General features: G+C 40.6%; 1 protein-coding gene across 2 annotated transcripts in view; it reads left to right on the top strand.

The window, feature by feature from the left end:
* myh15 (myosin heavy chain 15) overlaps positions 1–23115 on the top strand; it is a 149645-nt gene that overhangs the window by 36744 nt on the left and 89786 nt on the right. The window contains exons 1-8 of one of the 2 annotated variants that reach the window (XM_062974864.1): positions 4316–4335; positions 7431–7534; positions 8720–8858; positions 13984–14102; positions 18425–18574; positions 20452–20622; positions 21605–21784; positions 22596–22728. In XM_062974864.1, the coding sequence (XP_062830934.1) occupies positions 7433–7534; positions 8720–8858; positions 13984–14102; positions 18425–18574; positions 20452–20622; positions 21605–21784; positions 22596–22728 (994 nt within the window). In that variant the 5' untranslated portion in view covers positions 4316–4335; positions 7431–7432. Of the gene's footprint in view, positions 1–4315; positions 4336–7430; positions 7535–8719; positions 8859–13983; positions 14103–18424; positions 18575–20451; positions 20623–21604; positions 21785–22595; positions 22729–23115 lie in introns of those variants that run through there. The other variant, XM_062974863.1, reaches the window with a different exon arrangement.

The raw sequence follows: 23115 nt of genomic DNA, 5'->3' as shown, positions 1-23115 counted from the left end.
CTTTCTGAGGTTAACGGGATCATTTTTTTACCTTGAAAAATATATATTTAAAAACCCTAAAGGCACAGCCAACAGCTCACTGCAATGAGTGATAACTCTTCAAATAAATGTTAGTATTTATTTGAATGGGTGAGTCAGAATTGCAAGTGCAGACTGCGCTTCCACTAATGGATCTGTTTGCTTGATAACCTTCCATATATGCATCAGAAGGCTGCACAAAGGGCATGCAGAAGGACCTCGATTCAATTTTGATATTTGATTGCCCCAGGATGAGTTTTGAAAGACTTTAATATTTTAAATATTTAAATGTGTTAAATATTAACAGTTGATTATCCCCATAATTTTACTGGCAGTGAGGAGATGTTTTATTCAGGGTTTTATACCACTCGCTGTTGTCATTTTGAGAGGGTGACTGGAGAGAAAACAGATATTTAGGTTGAGGATGGGACTCAAGTGCTTTTAGGAGTATTTTTATATGTGTTCAGGCTTTTGGGGGTTTATGCTGTGAGAGCTGTTCGGCAGTGGAGCTCTCTGCCCCAGAGTGTCATGGAGGCTCCGTCTTTGGAGGCTTTTAAGCAGAGGCTGGATGGCCATCTGTCGAGGGTGCTTTGAATGTGATTTTCCTGCTTCTTGGCAAGGGGCTGGACTGGATGACCCATGAGATCTCTTCCACCTCTATGATTCTATGATTCTACGATTCTATGCCTTACATTTATGCCAATGTTTAAGATTTTGGGAGAGTGTAGTAAGTTGGAGAGTGGTCTCCAGTCAAACTGGTCCCTGGTCAAAGTGGTCCCTGGTCAAGTGAGCCCTGATTAACAAAAAGTTGGGAACCACTGGTGTAGACTCATATAATGTAATTTATCTGCACTGAACTGTGTTATATGAGTCTACACTGATTATATAATGCAGTTTCAGACTGCATGATATAGCAGTGTAGATGGGCCTAAGTTGAGCTACAGTGAAAAGTAGCTCTTTTAGATGCTCTAAAAGTATTGTATCCAGCTGAGGTGGTGAAAGAGGATTTCCTCATGTGCCAACATTGCACTTGTGGGTAATGTTCAGAGAGCAGTGTGCAAATGTACATTGCACCTTGCGGATGCACACTTCACTGCATGATCAGAGCCATATGCATTGGCCTCCAACGCACATGCATTATGCTATGTTGCTATGCAGTATAGAGGAAGCAGAACATATCTCTTCCGGCAGATCTCAGACATTACCTCTAATTTCTTCATCTATTGACATTTTTGCCTTATATGTTGAGATGGTGAGTTGCTCCAGATTGCCGGAGCTCCTAGCAATGTAGTACTTTGTCTTGTAAAAGAGTAAAGCTTCCCTTTATCCATGCGCTAATTTGCTGCTTGGCAAAAGCAGTAATAATCTCATTTCAGTTCTTGTCATCCAGGCAGAGTGGTCCATCTGCTAAACCCTTAACCCAGTTAGCCTTTGCTGTGGTCTAATTAAGGCAGATTAGAGGAACTGTTTCAAAGTAATTTTGTGCTAACAGGATTTGAACGCAAATATTGTACTGTGAAAATGTACCCTCCATGGTGAATTTATTCCCATGCTACCCATGCTGGCAGAGATTGTTGCATGCTTAAGCCTCCATTCAAATAGCGCTTCAGCTGTTACAATGTGATGTTCACAAGTAGCCTTGGGAGGTGAAGGGAATGGCAGGCGATAATAATTTGTAGAGGACAGTTCCCATCTTTGAACACATCTCCTGTTGCTTTTACACATTTTCTCAGTCCTTTCTTTACTACTTATTAAAATGTATTTACACCCAACCCTATCTCAGAGTGGTGTACAATAAAGTCAATTTAAATGGTATAAAACAATTCAAAACAGTAAGAATAATTGAAACATTTGTTGTTATTTGCTGCCAAATTGTCTTTTGTTTTTATAGCAACCCTAAAAAGGGAGAGACCTCCAAGAGCTCACTTTGGATTGTCTCATAATAGTGTTTTGAAGGTAAAAGGTGTCCAGGAGTTGTTTACCATAGCTTTCAGAGTTCGCTAAAGAGCCAATGCGGGCGTCTGCCACCAATGTCACTCCTCAGCACTGACGCTGCCCAGTAGCTGTCTGGCACATTTAATCTGGCTCCTCAGCAAAAGCCTGTGTGACTTGGAGACCCTACCAGTAGCAGTTCTACCATTAGCATAGCCTCTTACATTATTGGAACACATAGGCTCATCATCATTGGAAAGAATGCCAAGGTGGTACAAGTTAAACAAGTTAAGAACAAAGTGATTTAAAACCAATGAAAGCAATTTAAAAACACGTACATGTTCCAATTTGAGTGAAATCAATTATGGTCCAAAGGCTTTGGTAAAAAAACAACAACTCACTATTTAACTGAGGCCTCAGCTGGGCTTCTGGAGCCCCCAGTGGTGCAGAGGGTTAAACCCTTGTGCCAGCAGGACTGATGACTTGAAGGTTGAGTTGCTGACCTGAAGGTTGCTGGTTTGAATCCAACCTGGGGAGAGCGTGTATGAGCTCCCTCTATCAGCTCCAGCTCCATGCAGGGACATGAGAGAAGCTTTCCACAAGGATGGTAAAAACACCGAAACATCTGGGTGTCTCCTGGGCAATATCCTTGCAGACGGCCAATTCTCTCACACCAGAAGTGACTTCGGGTTTCGCAAGTCGCTCCTGACATGAAAAAAAGCAAAAAAAAAAAAAAAAAAGCTGGGCTTCTAAGGGGATGGTATTCAACAAACAGAGCACCAAAATGGTCTTGATGGCCAGTCCTGCCATTAGGCAAAATCGAGGCAATCACCTCATATAACGCCCCTTAGAAGATGGAGATGCAGCAATAAAGTGCTGAAGAATAGGATTCTGGGTGCTATACCTCTGACCTATATCTCCTAGGGCAGTGGTTCTCAACCTGGGGTCCCCAGATGTTTTTGGCCTACAAATCCCAGAAATCCCAGCCAGTTTCTGGGAGTTGAAAGCCAAAAACATCTGGGCACCCCAGGTTGAGAACCACTGACCTAAGGTCTTTTGCTGTCCTGAGTTGTGATAAAGGATACTGTCAATCTTTCCCAATATTCAGCAGTCACTCATATTAGCATCTACATGCCTCCTTAAACACACCTAATATTGTTTCAATTTGGATCTAATCAGTGTTAGGCCTGGTTAGCTTTTGGATGGGAGACAGGGGTATAGCTATGGACGGTAAAAAAAAACAGGCAATTTCCCACCTCAATCAGAATTTTCCTCAGTGCCAAAAATTCTAGCATTGTGGAGAGATGTTGAAAGGCATTCTTGCCTAGAGCCTTCTGTTTGCTATGTCTATATTCCCTTGGGATTTTGTCTGCCTTTTTTCTTTGAATGCTCAATTAAAGCTTTAAGTAACTTTAAGCTTCACATGTCCAATTGAACCATTAAGTAACCTAAAGCTTCAAATGTTTAACTGAAGCTTTAAGTTACTGCAGTATTAGGAATGTGGGGATTGAAGGAAATTTAATTGGATGGGCAAAACCTTCATTTACTATCCCATTAGATACACCTCTGTGGGTAGTGGATTTTGTCATAGCAAGGATCTCCAAGTAGGGCAATGAAAAAATCCTACCAGAACCCCTGGAGTGCTGCAGCCAATTCAAATGCATGTGTTGGGTTGTGCAAACCAATGCTGTGATGGCTTAGCTAAAACTGGGCAGTTTAGCCCTCTGTAATGTGCCCCAGAGAAGCCATTAATCCAGCACGTTCATGCCAAATCTGGGCCATTGTTGAGGTGGCTCAGAGCACATTTGCTCCATTGGAGTGGCTCTCATCTCACTTTTTTTTCTTGTTGCAAGATATCCACAGATGTGGCCATGATGGCCAGGAGCTGAGATGGAGCAACATGGCTGACCAGAAGCCAAGGCAGCAACAAGAGGGAAATGGTCCATCCCTTTCCAATGCACTGATGAGTGCAAGGAAAGGGTGATGGTTCCAGTGTGCAGCGTGGATAGCAGAATGGGCCAATCTGACCCAAACCATCTGCCCCGATGCTATGGGATACTTCAGAGTTTCCAATAAAACCCAAAATAATCCTCAATTTGCCCAAGGGGACAGCTGTTTGACCCCACAACCATTGTCTTGTGGAGTCCCAAAGGGTTCAGTACTGTCTCCTTTGTTGTTTAACATCTACATGAAGCCCCTGGGTGAGATTATCCGGAGTTTTGGAGTTCGGTGTCATCTGTACGCAGATGATGTCCAACTCTATCACTCTTTTTCTCCAGCTTCCAAGGAGGCCGCCCAGATCCTGAACTGTGCCTGGCTGCTGTGTCGGACTGGATGAGGGTGAACAAATTGAAGTTGAATCCAGACAAGACAGAGGTCCTCCTGGTCAGTAGTAAGGCCGAACACGGTATAGGGTTACAGCCTGTGCTGGACGGGGTTGCACTCCCCCTGAAGGCGCAGGTTCGCATTTGGGTGTCCTCCTGGACTCATTGCTGAGCCTGGAACCCAGGTTTCAGCGGTGGCCAGGGGGGCCTTCACACAACTCAAACTTGTGCGCCAACTGTGCCCGTACCTTGGGAAGCCTGACATGGCCACGGTGGTCCACGCTCTTGTTACTATTGCAATGCGCTCTACGTGGGGTTGCCTTCAAAGACTGTTCAGAAGCTGGAACTAGTCCAATGTTCCACAGCCAGGTTATTAACTGGAGCGCCATTTAGGGAGCATACAACTCCTCTGTTGAAGCAGCTCCACTGGCTGCCTGTTAGCTTCCGGGCACAATTTAAAGTGCTGGCTTTGGCCTACAAAACCTTAAATGGCTCTGGTCCAACTTACCTCTCCGCACGTATCTCCCCCTATGAGCCGCCCCGCAGATTAAGATCTTCGTGTGAAGACCTGATCTCGGTCCCGCTGCCGTCACAGGTGCGTTTGGCAGGGACAAGAGACAGGGCTTTTTCGGTGGTGGCTCCGCGGCTGTGGAACTCCTTGCCAAGGGAGATTAGGGAAGCCCCCTCACTCATGTCTTTTAGGAAACAGCTGAAGACCTGGATGTGGGACCAAGCTTTTGGCCCATTCTAGGATACGAGTTGATATAACCTGATGTATTCTTTGGATTAATTTTAAGTTGAATACAGACTGGCTCTGACTTTTGGCCCAGTGCTACTGGCCCTGTTGTAATGGTCACACAGTGTTTTACTGTTTTAATTGGGTATGATATTGGTTTTTAGGTGTGTTTTACGATTGTTGTTTTTTTACTATATTTTGTATTATATGTGGCATTAATCTTGCCATTATGTAAGACCGCTCTGGGTCCCCCTAGGGGAGAAGAGCAGTATATAAAATGAATGAATGAATAAATAAATAAATAAGGTGGGGCAAAGTCAGTTTAAAGTGAAAACTTTTGGATATTCACCTGAAATCAGTATTCATAATGGGGACAACCAGCCTTTTATCTGGTGCTTTTTTCTAAAATGTAGATATGCCCTGGGTCACTATAAAAAGCTTTCTATATTAATGATAGTAAGTGCTATTTATACTTCACCTAAAGCAGTAGAATATCTTGAGCTGGCCCTGGACTTTGCCACTTGAATTTACATTTCTTTTCTACATGGCATCAAAACACTGGGATCAGCTGAGAGCTCTTGAAAAGATTCGGGATTCTGAATGGTCTGTAGAGGCAGTGCAACTCTCCTTGATCAGTTGTGGTCAAGGAAGGATCAGGAAGCAATCTTGACAGATTGTCCAGGATACAGAGCATCAGGCTTATGACCATGTGGAGTTAGTGCTATAAAGCTCGAGTCCCCTAGCTGGCACTAGGCAAAGAAACCTGATTACTGGAGTACATACAGAAATAAAGTTAATTTGCGGTTTCACCTAAACTTGGAATCCGAGCTCTCTGTTAACACTCCATGGTGTCAGAAGTGAATTAACTCTGGAGGCTGTATTACTCCTATAAGAACAAGGGTTGGTGCTGGAAAGTACTAGCAGAAGTCTTTTCAGAGTTGTGAATGCTGGAAAAAAGCCATATTTTCATAGTGCAAATGTGTGCTTTCTACCTCCTGGAATTCACTCTTGTTCAGCATTCATACTGTAAGACTGCAGGCCCCTACTTACTTAGTAGGGGAATTAATTCCACTGTACATAATAGGATTTGTTTGTGAATGCAGAATTATACCGCAAATGATCTAATTATCTGTATTACACAATTATACCAGTTTGATACCACTTCAACTGCCACGCCTCCATCCTATGTAGTATTGGGAGATATGGTGTTATGAGTTATGTGCATGTGAGCTCTACTCCGAATCTCCTGAACTATAGCAAAATATTCAAAGTCATTCAGCAAACCACAAATCTCAGTTCCAAAGGATGGACTGGCACCCACCTTGTCCACTTTCCATAAAGATCTAAAAACGTGGATGTTCCACTGTGCTTTTGATTAGGCAGTTCCCCAGATAATTTTGGCCCCAGTAATGGTCCAAAGTCTAATCCTTGCACTTTACTACTGCTCCCTACCCAGAGCTATAGTGCTCTATCTTATTGCCCTCCAATTCCTAATTTCACCATCTGGCTTCTGCACTTTATCCATCAGCCCTGTCCTTGCAACTGATTTGCACTAGCCCTGCTCGCCCCTCAGAAACTGTTTACTAATCAGGCCATTGGTGGTTTGTTCAATGGTGTTTTATACTGTGTTATGTTGTGTGTTGTTTTATTTTGTCCTATTATGATGTTGTTTTATCAATTGTATTATGCTATATTTTAACTGTGTTGATTGGGCTTGTCCCCATGTGAGCTGCCCTGAGACCCTTAGAGGAGATGGAGGCAGGATACAAAATAAAGTTGTTATTATTATTATTGACACAAAATGGTATGACACAGCAAACGAGATGTATATGTTGGAGTTCGTATCACAAAATCACAAGTCGAACACTTCCCAAGCATTTAGGACTGCGTGATGTAGTTTTGAATGATGTGCGCAGATCCAAGTAAGGTGGCCTTTTGCAGCTGACAGATCGTGATTTTGTTTGTTTCCAAATGCTGGCTGAGATCTTCTGGCACGGCACCCAGTGTGCTGCTTACCACTGGGACCACCTGTATTGGTTTATGTCAGAGCCTTTGCAGTTCGATTTTGAGGTCCTGATAACGGCTGAGATTTTACTGTTGTTTTTCATCAATTTGACTATCACCTGTAATGACGATGACAACAACAACAACAACAACAACAACAATAATAGAGCCATGGCAGTTAAAGTGGCATCAAACTGTCACAATGATGTAGTGTCAACACACTCCTAGTTTAGAAACTAGATTCCTGACTCTATGAATGGTGTTTAAAACTCCTTCCAAGACTATTCCAACCATGTCTACAATGTCAGCCTTTCCTGATGGTGTTGCACTTGTGTATATTTTCACTCATGAGATATTCATAGATTAGATCTCAAGAAGGAAAGCTCTTCTAACATCTTTTTTCCCTCTATTTACAGATATGCTATTGGTCTCAACAAATCCATACGACTTCCACTTCTGCTCACAAGGTGTGGTTACGGTAGACAATTTAGATGATGGGGAAGAGCTAATGGCAACCGATGTAAGATACTTGTTTTCATTGAGGATGTATATTAAAGGGTGTAATACACTAAGAATGTTGCTGTGGTTGGTGATTATTTTTTCATGGAATGCATGGCCTTCCCAATTTAGAGAAACCTCCTAGCATTGATCAGTTGTTGAACATCACTGTAAAGAGCCAATTGTGTTAGTGTGAGGACTTGCTTTAGCACATGGTCTTCCTTAAGTATAAGTTTTATTCTTACATCACATCATTTCAGACCAGGTATAGTAAAGATTTACAGATACAACCTTGGAGACTGTAGGTTTTTATTACATGTTGAGTGCTAAAGGAAATCACTTCTGGCTCTGACACAGATATTGTGAGAAAAAAAATTCAAACTGAATTTGTGTCCTCCAATATCAGCTTTAGCAATGCTTAAAAATCTGGTTCTTGTCTTGCTGTGGGAATGTTTGTGATCACACCATATTTATATAAAAGAAACCAGTGAGTCCGATCAGCCCCAGGCAGGTGCCATCAACCTCGGTAAGATTGGCAGTGGCGAGGGACAAAGGAAAGTGCTTCCAACAGTATATGAAAAACCACACGTTCCCAATTCCAGTTTTAAATTGAGTGAAGAGAAAAACTATGGAAACACACACACACGGGGAATAAATTGCTTGTTTTTATGTAAACTCTATATGATCATCATAACCTTGCTTTTTGAAAATGCTATGCTTGGCCTGAAACAATCTCCTGCTAGCTTTTGCATATTACAGATGTGGATGGTACAGACATCTATGGAAATATTCTTGGCAACTGTTCTCCATCTCTGGCACTTTCATTCCTCCTGGGGTACACTAGCAATCCACATGATAGTCTTCTGCAAGGCTGTTTGCTTAATGATATGCTTATTTTAAATTTTCAGGGGAGTAGCCATAATTTCCCACAGCAAAAACATTCTTTTTTTAAAAAAAAAAGAAATAAAAATAATAGGTTTTAGTGCCGTTAACCATGCCATACATCTGGGAAATAAAGGAGATTGAAAATGAATAACAATGGCTTCTTGTTCAACTAGTTTCTATTTTGGAAGATCAATACCAGAACAAGTACAAACACCAGCCGTGCAGTGAGAGAGCTCTGGAAAATAAAGCTGCATGTTGTTTCAGGGAGAAAGAGAGAGAAGGTACAAAATGTCCTGTTCTTTTCCCCTCATACTTTCCCCAGCAAGCCATGGATATTTTGGGCTTTGTTCCGGATGAAAAATATGGTGCCTACAAGCTCACAGGTGCCATTATGCACTTTGGAAACATGAAATTTAAACAGAGACCCAGGGAGGAGCAAGCTGAGGCTGATGGCACTGAAAGTAAGTATTTCCCTCTCCATTCATCTAGATTTAAATAGTGTATATTGTATTAAAAATATAAGATGGCAGGTAAGCCGTCTTTTGTATATGATTTTGACATATTTTGGGGTTATTACTACAAGATGAAATTCAGACATGAAAATCAGGTTCAGTCTGTTTGTTAGGCAAACTTTCCCAGTGGCAGCGGGATAGTACCCCAGCCATTGCTCATGAGTGCTCTTCATGGTAGTCTTACCTGTTGAAATACAAGGTTGTATATGCCGTGTGTCCCGGCCTAATTAGTACTGAAGGAATATTCAACAGCCAATTCACCTGGCTTCCACATAAAGAATCAATCCATCTGAGGTGGTACACATTTTAGCCTTGGCCTCACACAAAATGTTGTGGGCCAGTCTGATGGAAACGAATCTGATATACAATTCATCATAATCAATTATACACCACAGATTTCTCTGGATGTTGTCTCAATGCATGGGCCAGCAGAATAATGGAATTACTAATGATGACATGTTGATGTAATGCCTTACACAGTCCCTTTCACACACTTAGAAAACATGGAAAAATTATCTGTGGAGTTTATGATCCAAAAAACTATAGGAGGTTCATGAGGTTTATGACCTGATACTAAGACCAACAACATTCAGCTATATGTTCCCATTTTGATAGCCTCAGAGCAATATCAAAATAGATTTATTGAGAGACTGGTGGAGTGCTAGCTTTCAAGTTATGAACAAGATAGGTTCAGTAGGTTTCTTCTTAAATTGAATTTGTATGTAAGTTGGAACAGTTTTAAGATTTAAGTGTAACTCTAGAGATAGACAGATAGATCAATAGATAGATAGGCTTTGGACGGCATAGGGATTAACACCCCTGTGGTGTTTGTTTTGCTGTCTGTACTAAAGTTATGCGCAGATCCCATTTCCTTTGGTACCTCCGGTACATCCGGTACTTTCGGAAGCACGTAACGGGAAGCCCCCCCCCCCCCCGGGAATAAAAGCATGCTTGACACGAAAGCAAGTGGGAGCCGATCCTGACTCCTCGTCTGCTTTTCGTGAGCAGCCTCTTTGCTTTGTAAAGAGTGTGGGGTGTGTGTGCAGGCTCAGAAAGTGTGCATGCCTGCCTGCAGCCAAGTGTCTCCTCTAGAGTAAGAAACAGAATTTGCCTCCTTACCTTGGAGAGTTTGTGTGTGGTGTGCAGGCCCAGAAAGTGCATGCACCTGTCTGCAACCGAGCACGTCCTCTAGAGTAATTTACCTCCTTGCCTTGAGGCCTGAGTGTGTGGCATGCAGGCCCAGAAAGCGCGCACACCTGCCTGCAACCAAGCGCCTCTCCTCTAGAGAAACAGGCAAGAAGCCTCCTTAAAGTGCGTGACTGCCTGCAGCTGAGTGCCTCTCCTCTAGAGTAGAAACGGCTTAAATGGCAATGCCTATGACAGGAAGGGACTCTGGGAAGCCCCCCTCCCCCATAATGGGCCAGTAGAAAATGGATCTTTTGGTGCCCCAGAGCGAAAACAGATGTCTGCCCCCCAATTTCGGGAGGGTCCCAAAAACGGATCAGGGGCCCCCACTGAAATCTGAGACAAGAAACAGCTCAAGATTTACCTGGATTGCACAACCCTAGTCTGAACCCATTTCACCTCACTTTCTATCCCTGTGATAACTGGATTTTGAAAAATTCTGCTTGTTGTGGAAACAAGTATTGTTGATAAAGCTTCAGTTGAGTCACCTTTTCCCCATGATAACTCTTTCAGGAGTGAATTTCCTTTCTTAGGGATAGATTTCTCTCACTTCCTGTTGCCCCACCCCTGTTCTTAAAGATGAGTCATTTGTAAATCAGATGTTTGTAACTCGGGGACTGCCTGTATATGATATTAATTGTCTACACACCCAATGAAGTACACTCAAATGCAGAGTACCCAAGTCAGAGGGAGGTAGCTGTCTCAGGTGGCAGCTGCTGACATCTGGGCAGCTGTCTGTCCAGAGACCCCTAGCTATCCTTCCTTTTTTGGAGTTCTGTTACATTGCCCATTCTGTGATCCCTAAACTAGCCTACTGTGCTCAGAAGTGGTGGAAAATAGTATTCTGTTGCCAGTGTTAAAGCATGATTCATTTGCTAGTCCATTTGGAATAGAGGGGATAGCATCTTGTCTTTTTCTTGAGAGAGCAAAATGTCTTGGACTTATCTTCCCCAAGTACAATCCTCATAGTTAAGAATCTGCCAACAGTATCTACAAAAAAGGTACTACACAAATGCTAGAAAAGAGCAGTTTGGCCTTGGAGCCAATTGCCTAGAGAGGTGGTGGGTTTCCTTCTCTGGAGAACTTCAAAATGAGGCTGCATAGCTACCTGCTAGGGATCATGTAGTTAGAAATCTTACATTAAACAGGGGAGTGGACTAGAAGATCTATGAAGCCCCTTCCAACTCTTTGACTCAATTACTCTATCCTGCACTGATATCGCATTGGCATTTTCATCATTTGTCATGTAACCTTAAATCACAGAGTGAGGTTGATTGTTTTCCTGTCTGTCAATGATATGAGAGTGATGTGAATGAGACTCATTAGTAAAGATGCCTTTATAGGGAGCTGGCATGCCACTTTTTATTTACTTCACACTGCTAAATATTTCTGTGAGTGCTTTTAGGCAGACAACTGCCAGCACTACCAGTCAAAACATATTGTGCAGTGATTCTGTTTTGCCTTCCTTAATGGATTTTCTGTCATACGAAACAAATATGGAAGAAGCTGGAAAGTACAAGAAGGTTATGGATAGAAGACATTGTTATCTGGATCCTCTATAAAATTCTATGAAATGAGACTGAGCGCTAACACAATAAAGGCCTTATCTAAGAGCACCATGTGCACCAAAGTATAAGGGTACACAGGTGCACGGTGAAAGGCTGGTATGGATTAAGATGTGAACATTTGGAAAAAACGCAGCCATGGTCGCAAAGATGGAGGCCAGTTCTCTGCATAATTGTGCACAGATCTGCTTGGAAGAGTTTATGATTCAAAATGTATTTATTTGCTTCACTTTTAATTACATTACCATGTTTTTGTCATGGGAAGAATTTCTGGGTGTCAGAGATAAGAATTAAAAATTTAACGTGCTAAAGCAATTTAAAACAGTGGTGGGTAACATTTGAGTATGGTGTGGAAGCGAGGAGTTAAAAATAAACTCAACATTAAAACTCAGAACCAGGAGAAGAAGTCTACCTCTTGTTGTGATTTAGAGTGCATCTTTGCTGTACAAATTAATGCAATTTGACACAAATTTAACTGCCACGGCTCAATTCTATGGTAATCTGGTGAGGCAACAGCACCATTTGGCAGACAAGCTGTTAAAGTGGTGTTAGACTGCATTAACTCTACAGTGTAGATGCACCCTTAGAGAGTTAAGACTGGGGGGTTACAAGGTCCCTGTGATCTGCGTGTTGGTGATGTTGCCTCTCTTGGAGGCTTCTAGGAGTCGAAAGATCCCTTTGGGGTTCATTCTTTCTACCTGAAGCCCCTTCCACACAGCTGAATAAAATCCCACATTATCTGCTTTGAATTGGAATACATGCCAGTGTGGACTCAGATAACCCAGTTCAAAGCAGATATTGTGGAATTTTCTGCCTTGATATTCTGGGTTATATGGTTGTGTGGAAGGGTCCTGAGATACATCAGTGGGTCATAAGTTGCATTTTGTCCACCCTAATTTAAAATTTGAAGCAGGAAGACCATTCCTAAATTGACTATTGGTGCATATATTTATCGATTCCAAGATAAAGCTTTTTATTTACATGAAATGTTTTTAAAAATTATATATATATATATATATATATATACACACACACACACACACACACACACACACACACACACACACATTTTAAAATCTATGCAAATAAAAAAGTTTTATCATGTAACCAAAAGAAAAACAATGTTGGCACCAGGCAAACTTTCTGTGGGAGTGCATTCAAAATGAGGGCATCATCACAAAGAAAACCCCCTTCTTTAGGAGATGATGGGTACAATTTTCATAAACAAGATACTCAGAGAAGGACTTTTTCTGATGAACTCAATGTATGGGCATAGTAATAAGGAGTATAACCTATGTGAGAATTAATGCAGATCAGTTCATAAACCACCTCCTACTCTAGCCTTCCAGATTTTAAAACCTCTCCAAGTGTCTAGTATGGCATTTAGAATAAACTGTTTAAATAGTGCTCTACCTCTCTTCCTTTTGTAATCTTTTTTCTTCTAGTGGAGATCAACTTGTACTCTTTATATAATTTTTGTTCAATTTCTTGTCTTTAGCATTCTGAAAATGAGCAATATTTAGACTTCTCCCTTCCTTTTTGTTATATCTCTGTTTTTGAATAATCTCATAATGCTATTGCAAAGATTGCTTGGTAATGTACATACATATTTGTAACTGCTGGAGTTTGGTTTCAGGACCCTCTGTGGATATCAAAATCTATGGATCTCAAGTTTCAAGATATACAACCGTGTAGTAAAATGGTATCCTTCATGTAAAATGGTGAAATCCGTGTTTGTTTTTTTGGATTTTTTGGGAATATTTTCAAACTGTGGATGGTTGAATCCATGGATACAGAATCTGTGGACCAACTTTATTATAGCTAAAATGCTATATATAATGTTTATTTTGAGTGGTCTTACTTGCTTCCCCACATTCTTATCTGGAGCATGAGAATCTCATACATTTTGCATTATGTGCTCCTCTAACACTGTTCCTCAGTCATCCTTAGTAATGCTCTGTCCTCTTGAATTTATTTCCATGTGACCTGTCATTTCCATGTGATTGGGATCATATACTCTCTACTCAGGGGTTCTGACGCTTCTCTCAAAGCAAGATGATTCTCTTGGGGCTAAACAAATGTCAAACCACTGAAAAAGCTAGACTTTGAAATATAAACAGTGGAGGTGAGACAAACGTAAAGTGATTTTAAGGAAGAATCTGTGATGTGAAGGTCTAAGGTTTATTAGATGGGACTGTAAGGGTTTCATTATTGCATTTTAATATTATGTTTTATATGTGCATTTTGGATTTATTAAAGAAATGTATGAATCATAAACAGCCCAATCACTAATCTACTGTTGTAATTCTATGTCTCCCTTGCAGGTGCTGACAAAGTTGCTTACTTGATGGGTATTAACTCTTCTGATATGATAAAAGGGTTGGTGCATCCCAGAGTGAAAGTTGGGAATGAGTACGTCACCAAGGGCCAAAGTGTAGAACAGGTGAGAAGACCTTTTATACCGGGTTGGGGTGGCTGCACTGGGTAAATGTAGCTCTTATGTCTTTTTCTGCTTTCTCCAGAGCTGTAAAAGTTTTGAGCCCAGTAATTTAAATGTATTCCGTGAATATTTGACCCTAAACAATCAACCAATATAATGGCGCCTTGCTATTCACTGTACAACACACACATACCCTCATACAGAGGCTTTGATACCAAAATCCATGAATACTCAAATCCCACTTGATTATATATAATGGCTTTGCTTATATAAAATGGCCAAACACTCAAATTAAGAAAGTCTGCTGGGAATCTTTGTTTTGAGGATAGCCAAAAGCCTTTGGTCCGATCCAGCCATTGTCTTAGATTCTCAAGACAGTGGTCTAAATCAGTGATTCTCAACCTGTGGGTCCCCAGATGTTTCGGCCTTCAACCCCCAGAAATCCTAACAGCTGGTAAACTGGCTGGAATTTCTGGGAGTTGTAGGCCAAAACACCCAAGGACTCACAGGTTGAGAACCACTGGTCAAAATCCTATAAGCATTTTCCTGGAAGTACACCTTATGACAGATATCTTGTTAGGGAATTACAAAAACTCGAGTCTATGTTATGCTATCATTATCCAGTTTTGGGGTCACTGAAGTGGTTAGAATTCTGTTCCAAATGCACAATGACCATAATCTCTCTAAATCTGCCTTTTCAGTGTGGCAGCCCCCATATCCTTCAAGATGGCAATTTCCATGTCACTGACAAGCAAGGAGGGGTAAACAGAGATGTATCCTTTAGGAAATCCCTAAGAATCCTGTAAAAATGTGTTCAGCCAATGGAAAAAAAGTTCAGTGCATCTCTGTTCCTTCCCTGTTCTCCACTGACATCCTGATAAGATGAGTGCCCCTATCTGCGCCTAGGAGATTTATCTTATATGTACTGGAGACGTGTCTCCAAGTGTCAGGATCTCAGCCATTGAATCACTTGTTGAATTATGAGTGAACATCTAGGTAATTTCCAGTTATTCAATGTTAGTAGGAAGTTCTTATTCAATTTAGGCCAAACTCAGAAAAGGGGAAATTTTGGAGTTGTAATCCAAAATCAACTTCTCCAAGCCCTGCCCTTCTGGTGTTGAACTGTGCTGGTTGATTGATGCTCAGGCACTGGGAAATAGATTTGGATCTCATGGGTTTCAGCCCAAGACTTAGCAATGCACCTCTCATTGGTTATTTATTAATGTTAGTTATTTTTATTGTGTTTTAAAAATGTAATCATAAGAGTCCAAATGATTTCAATCAGGACACGTTTCCAATTAGACTTAGTGTATCTTACATGTGCAAGATTCTTCTCAGTTGTTAATTTGCTTATTGCTATAACATTGTGAAGTAGGTCATATGTGGACAATATAAGTAACAATGTTAGCCTAGTCCTTGAAAATTATGGCCCTGATAAATTAATTCTACTTAGAAAATTGTCTGATGTGCTGCCAGACTCTTCTGCATATAACTCTGCAAGGTTTATGCATGGTTGAGACTGTGAGACCCATGGCTCTGTACAGTTATTAATGTTTATGTTACAACAGCCAAATCCTTGTATACCCTAGACAATTAAAAAGGCAATAAACTATGGGAATATATAAGGAACTGTGATAATTTCTATTCAACCAAGAAAAGTGTTGCTCTGAACAACCTCCCATCCTGAATTGCCCCTTTGCATTATGTTCATTTTTATTTTATAGATTAGTAAAGTAAAAAGCAATTAATTTTTTTTTGTATTTGCCGTTAACTGGAGATTTGTATTAAGTGTCCCAGTCCAATGCTTTTTGTATTGGCTAAGATTGTCAGGTCTGTGTGAGCTGGCTGGAATCTCGGGAATAAACGTTCACGGAATAGCTACTTCAGTGATATAGTAGAGGGGAGATTCAGATAGTCTGGATAGCTGTAGTGACAGTTCCCTTGGGCTAAATACATTGCTGGTGAGTGCCAGGTCATAGCATGATAAAATAACTGTTCTCCAGAACTTGATCCAGATGTATGTGCCAACTTGGCTTGTTGGACAGAAAACCGGGTTGGATGAGGCTGGTGAGCCTGTGTGTTGGGCAGTAACCTCTCTCAACTTTGCCTACAAGGATACTTTGTGAAGTTGTGATGTCTGTCACGATTCCATCTACTTCATCAAGCATGCTGTTGCTTGTTGAGTTTGAATGTACACATCTGAAGTTGAGTGACTGATGTGTCAGCCCACCCTATGGCTTCACGTTCTCCCTTTCCTAGCTACTTAAGGTGGTTTGAGATTAGTACTGGAGCTCTCTGAGACTTCAATATCTGGGAGACTTCAATATCTCTGCTTTTTGTGTGTGTGTGTCAGGAGCGACTTGAGAAATGGCAAGTCGCTTCTGTTGTGAGAGAATTGGCCATCTGCAAGGATGTTGCTCAGGGGACGCTTTGATGTTTGATCCTTGTGGGAGGCTTCTCTCATGTCCACACATGGGGAGCTGAAGATGACAGAGGAAGCTCACTCACTCTCCCCGTATTTGAATCACTGACCTGTCAGTCAGCAGTCCTGCCGACACAAGGGTTTAACCCACTGCACCACTGGGGGCTCCGATATTTCTGCTAAGAGTGCTCTGTCAGGAATACCTTATGGCCACCATGACTGATATGGGTCTGTCCCAAAAGTTATTTGGGATCCTCCTCCTCCTCCTCCTCCCCTCCCCCCTCTCCTCCTTATGTTTATTTATACCCCACTTCTCTGCATCTTGCTTTATCTGCTTGCTGTATGGCATGATGGCAATCTTGATATGGAAAGCTTTCCATAGTTCCTTTGCCAGGGTCAGTGCCCTTAAGAACTGGGTTTAAATGCACTGGGATTTCTAGTCTATAGGAATTGGGAGCTGATGAAGATGACCTGCCACACAATCTCGATGGAAAGCTTCCTGATGGTTCTTGGGGACTTTCCTGTTGCTTTGACAAGTGATTGTGTTAAAACTCTAGTCTGGAATGGGGAAATGGTCAGAGTAGTGACTGGTCACAGTAACTCATGAAGAAGTTTCCTTGTTCTCTTCGGCGGGGTATGTGTGTGTGTGTGTGTGACAGAAATGAAACGAGTGAGACAAGAACTAGAATTATGATGGTAGAAAACTGATTGAACACAGACTACAGCATATTTCAAAGCCTACTTTTTGGCAGTAGATGCAATTTTTTTGATACCATCATATTTGTAAAGAGCCACTAGATGTAGTAGTTAGAGATCTCTTACATCTTGGCCATATGAGGAGAAAAAAGACTACTCGACAGCCTGCAGTGAACAATTTGTTAAACATTTGGCAGATAAAATTGCTCAGATTCACTCTAACTTGGATGCTATAGTGAATACAGGTCCAGTGGATATAACATTGGCTCCAGCTTGTGCAATGTTATCAGATACTTTTCAATTGGTGCAAGCCAAGGACTTGGACAGGATCCTTGGCAGAGGTGAGAGCTGTCACATGTGTGCTAGATTTTGCCCTTCCAAGCTTATCCAAAAGGTCAAAGGGGATTGGTTTTAATTTTATGGGCAGTTTAATACTATTTCAAACATAATTTTGCATGTTTTCGCCACTTGTGTTTTTAATGACATTTGTTCTATTTTGTAAGCTGTTTTCAGTTCCATCTATGCAGAAGGGACTGGAAATAACAGAGTGGAATGGCTATGGTACACTTTCCTACTGTCATGATTTGATAGGGACAATCTTGATTAGTCCTCTGTCACCCCACATTTTCAGCTGCTTTTAAAATGTCCCAGTTTCTTTTTCCTCCTCTCATTTTCCCCCTTTGCCTTCAGTTTACTTCAGCTGCAGCAAACTGAATTCATGGTGCAAAACCTCAGAATGGGGAGGTGTGGCTGAAATCCTTCCCTCCCCTGAAATGTAGGCAAAAGCAAACTGCTGTGAGTTTTGTATCTTTCCTCATTAATACCTTTTGCCATCTTGACCGGACCATATACTGATGTTGTTTGGCTGCATGAGGGTAATTTGAGCAAATTGTGGCTGACCAAGGAATGTGGCCACTCTGAAAGGAATGGCGCTGACCTGGCAACTCTATAAGGGACTAGACTAAATCTCAGCTTTAGCTAAACAATTGTACTGTAGATCTAAGCCCTAATGATCAGTAAAATGAAAAGAATCAAGTGAGGAGCTCAAATGCAGTATTTCAGCTACCTACCTCAAATCATAGAGCGAGAAGAGATCAAAAGGGCAACCTAATCCAACCCCCTGCCATGCAGAAACATGCCTTGAGCTGGAAAGGGCTGTTACATGTTGGGTGATTTATTCTTTCATTATTTCACTTTTCTGATGCAGGTTACCTACGCTGTTGGTGCCTTATCCAAGGCAATCTATGATAGAATGTTCAAATGGCTGGTTACCCGCATCAACAAAACCTTGGATACTAAGTTGCCAAGGCAGTTCTTCATTGGTGTATTGGACATTGCTGGCTTTGAGATCTTCGATGTGAGTACAAAAAACCAAGTCTAGCCATAAGAGTAACAGCTTGCGTTCCAGTATTGGGTTGCAATCCTTTAGGAGATCAAATTTGCTGAAAGATTCAATGTATCAGGGGTCTATAGCTTATTTATCAGGCAGATATTTAGTATGCAGCATGGTTAAGAACATTTTAAAAGGCTGATTTCAATGGTGCCACCTCAGTTACAGAATGCCCTTCTCAAACTGGTGTGCCTGACATTTGCCTTAGCTTTTCCATTGAATATTGTACCATATATATTCCTTTTTAAAAAAATTCAAAACATGGTTGCCCAGGCATTAGAATATCCCAAAAGCTTAACACATAATTCTCTTGTGCTCTTTGTGTGAAAGATATTATAGACATGGATATATTTTTACTGCTTTTGTTCAGGAGACACATCCAGGTTGGACAATGCTCCTATTTGGATGACTCTCCTACCACTTCATCACATAACTTAAATTCTACTGAGTTCTACACTTAAAATCTGGTATTCTGTGGGTCCACTACATTCGTTTTGGTTAAAGTGCAGTTTTTGAGTCTTCTAAACATGGAGGGCAGCATTTTTTTCCAACATATCAGGAAGAGGTGAGGAAATGGATTTTTCTCAAAACTCCGGATGTTTTGCCAAATTTTGAATGAAGTAGCTCTCGTTGCTCTCAGGTTAGGATCACCTAATTTGTGGGACGAGTCAAAATAAACTTTTTTGGGCAATTTCCTTTTGCTCCCCACGCTGGAAGGTTTGGTTGTAAGCTGCCTCATAACGCTTCTACTTAGCAAAAAAATAAAATAGCCTTTTAGGGTACCCTTTTCCTTCCTTCCATGATTTGTCTGTGTCTTCTGTTGGGAGGGCCAGTGCTGTTGCCTTCCAAATAGGATTCCCTCCCTCCCACCCCTTTTCTCCCTCTCTGCTTTTGGGAATTGTGGAGTTGTAGTCCAAAATACCAGTGAAGCCTCTGCTTGCTTCTGCCCTTCCAAATGTGATTCCCTCCCTCCCACCCCTTTTCTCCCTCTCTCCCTCTCTGCTTTTGGGAATTGTGGGAGTTCAAGTATCAAAAAGCAACTCGAGAGATGGTAGGCGGGGCCAAATGTCTGCAGTGTGGAAACCTCTTCATTGAAAAACATACAAGACCAGTAAACAGTGTGATCCCAAGGTATGATAAAGACGACCCAGATTGTTATATGGATAAAGTTGGAGGATATTGGACGAACGGATTTTAAGCATATGTTTTATGTTTTATATTTTATACTGTATTTAATTGGTTGTAATATATTTTTATTAAAAATGATGTATTGGCATCGAATTGTTGCCAATTGTACGCCACCCTGAGTCCCTCTGGGTGAGAAGGGCGGGATAGAAATATTTGAAATAAATAAATAAATAAATAAGGTAGGGAAAAATAAAGACTGAACTCTCTTCTTCTGAACACTTCCCAGTGTAATCTGATGAAGTCTCAAAATGCAACTTCTGCACACTTCATATGCTGACAGTATTTCTTTATGATAAATATCTTTCATAACAAACATAATTTAGCCCTAAGAAAAATTAATTGGGCTTAATTCCTATTGAAAGTTGTACTTGACATCAATTTCAGTGAAAAGTAAACATGACGTTTCTCTCTCTTTTGACTGGGATTGTGGGAAACAGTCTCAAAAAACTATCGTTGCAATAATTGTAATTAAATAAGTGATCCTCTAGCCTGAAAATTATGTACTCATATGCAGTGCATTAAAATTGAAGCTCTTCTTATAGGAATTCAAACTGCATGTTACCAGATTGTGTATATGTATATGTGTGCGTATATATGGCTGAGTTCCCCTGTTTGATCCTATGCAAATTGAATTTTATTATTTCTTCCCCTTACAGTATAATAGCTTCGAGCAACTTTGCATCAATTTCACAAATGAAAAACTGCAACAGTTTTTCAATCATCACATGTTTGTCTTGGAGCAAGAAGAGTACAAAAAAGAAGGCATTGATTGGGTGTTCATTGACTTTGGACTGGATTTGCAGGCCTGCATTGATTTAATAGAAAAGGTATGGATAGTCCCATCAAAACCACTACGGACTCTGGTAACAAAACCTCTCAACTCAGAGGATAATGTTGCATAGTACTTATAGCATCAAACTAGTTTGAAAAAGATCCTAATAAAATGTCTACCAAATTGTGAAACTTCTTGCTTGATGTAAGACCAAAGATTGTCTCTCAGTTTTGGAAAGGAATAAAAAAATGATTGTAGTACTGCTACTACTGTGTCTGGTATAATTACAGAATTGAGATGTTTGATCTTTTTAGTTTTGCTAGTCTTTCTCCCCTCCCCCCCAAATATGTGTAATTATATCATTTTCTCAATATAGATAATGCTCATAGAAGGACCAACAACAGCCAACAACTGTCATGTGCTCTTTCCAGAACTAAGAGACATTATGTTCAATTTCCTTGATTTGTTTTTTGCCATTCATTGTATGAAGCTCACAAAAAGTAGAATGCACTATGATGCTCCAATTGTTCTTAACGTTTGGCTTTCCAAGAAATTTGGTTTTTTCTTCCCAGAATTTTTGACCATTAGTCATGCTGGATGATGCTTCTGGAAGTAGATGTCAAATATGTATGAGGGGGGCAGAGGTTGAGAAGCACTGCTCTAGAACCTCAATGCATGTTCTGGGCTTTTTGATAGCTACGTAGTTTACAAAAGACTAATAGCTGGAGTCATGTGTTTGGCTCTCTAGATTGCAAGTTGTACGAATCTGAGCTATAATAATTTTTTCCTGCTGATTTATTGAGGGAAATATCAGCCCTTTAAAGCATTTTGAAAAGCAAAGCATCAATATTATGTCAGCAATCAGCTGAAATAACATTTTCACACTGTGTCACCAAGTTTCATAGCAGCCTAAAATGGTAAAGTATTGATGGATATAGCAAAACACGGCCTCCATATGTGTCATTCCTTGATGTTAACCCAAATGTTGTTTCTGGAAAACAAAATCCTAACATTCGTCCTCTGAATTTTAAAAACAGCCCTTGGGCATCTTGTCGATCCTTGAAGAGGAGTGCATGTTCCCCAAAGCTACAGATATGACTTTCAAAGCCAAGCTCTATGACAACCACCTTGGCAAGTCACCCAACCTGCAGAAGCCTAGGCTTGACAAGAAAAGGAAATATGAAGCACATTTTGAACTCCTGCACTATGCTGGAGCGGTAAGTTTTAAACATTTAAAGAGGTGAACACCACTGACACTTTCCTCTCCAGAGTATTAGCTGTGTACATAGAATCCTAATAAAATTATAGTCCATGGAATGGTAGAGCATATTTGTTCTATATATAAGAGAAGATTACCAAGCAGCATTGAGGAGGGCTCAAAAAGGTTTTCTTGAAATGAAGATAGGCCTCTCCATGAGCTAGAAGTTAAGTGTAAGAAATGTATATACAAGCCACTTCCACAAGTGTCTGGAATTTGTGTCTGTCTTCAATCTTATACTTGTTTGGTTTATCTTGAAAATTATATGTCAGAGAAAAATATTTTTATAAAGAAGAAACATAGTTGTAATTTAAAAAAAACAGCTTTGCCTAAAGACCCTACATTTAATGACAATTATCTGCAGAGCTAAAAAGATCTGTGTCAATCTTGGAGAGATGCATTGGTCATCATAGACAATATTGAGTTGCATAGATCAGTGTTCTTTCTCATTGTTCATTCCTAACAGGTTGGAGGAATGAAATGATTAATGAAAACATATTTTTATGAATGTGGAATTTGATACCAAGTATCGTAGAATTTGATATCAAGTATCGTTCAGTTATCATGGAGATGAATGAAATAATTTGGGGGGTAATTAACTACTGATCTGTCATAGGACAACTCAGAATATCAAATGGTTGTATTATAAAAGAAGGAATTTTCCTGGTTGTTTGACACCCCCCCCCCCACTGTGTCTTCTTTTTTCCTGTTCCTCTCCTGTCTCTTTTATTCCTTATCTTCACATTTCAACTATCTCTGTGTGTTTCTAGGTACCCTACAACATCGTTGGTTGGCTTGAGAAAAACAAAGACCCACTCAATGAGACTGTGGTGGGCACTTTTCAAAAATCTTCCAACAAACTTTTGGCAAGCTTGTTTGAAAATTATATCAGTGCTGACAGCGGTAAGTGGGGTGACCTTCTTCACTTTAATTCCTAAATCAAAGCTTAGAAGAGATGCTGAGTAAATATACCAAATCATGATATTGGAAAGTCTTGCTGCCTTAGATGTAATTCCTTTCATAACGTATCTGTGGGAGGCAGAGAGATAGTCATTTCCATTGATTCAATTTAGTCTTCCTGCTGACTCAAAATAGGCTGAGATCACCTGATGTTGTCGTTATTGCATGTCACATCTCACTTCAAGGTGCATCCATAATATGCACATCTTTCAATGTAACAAACGCACATCTTTCAGTGCAACAAACGTGCCTAGGTTGGTTTTTATTTGTTTTGTTTCAAGAGTGAATTGAGAAACTGCAAGTCGCTTCTGGTATGAGAAAATTGGCCAT

The sequence above is a fragment of the Anolis carolinensis genome, chromosome 3 (genome assembly GCF_035594765.1).
Source record: "Anolis carolinensis isolate JA03-04 chromosome 3, rAnoCar3.1.pri, whole genome shotgun sequence".
Taxonomy (NCBI): domain Eukaryota; kingdom Metazoa; phylum Chordata; class Lepidosauria; order Squamata; family Dactyloidae; genus Anolis; species Anolis carolinensis.
Note: the sequence above shows the minus strand (reverse complement) of the source record. Positions and strands in the feature narration are given on the sequence as shown.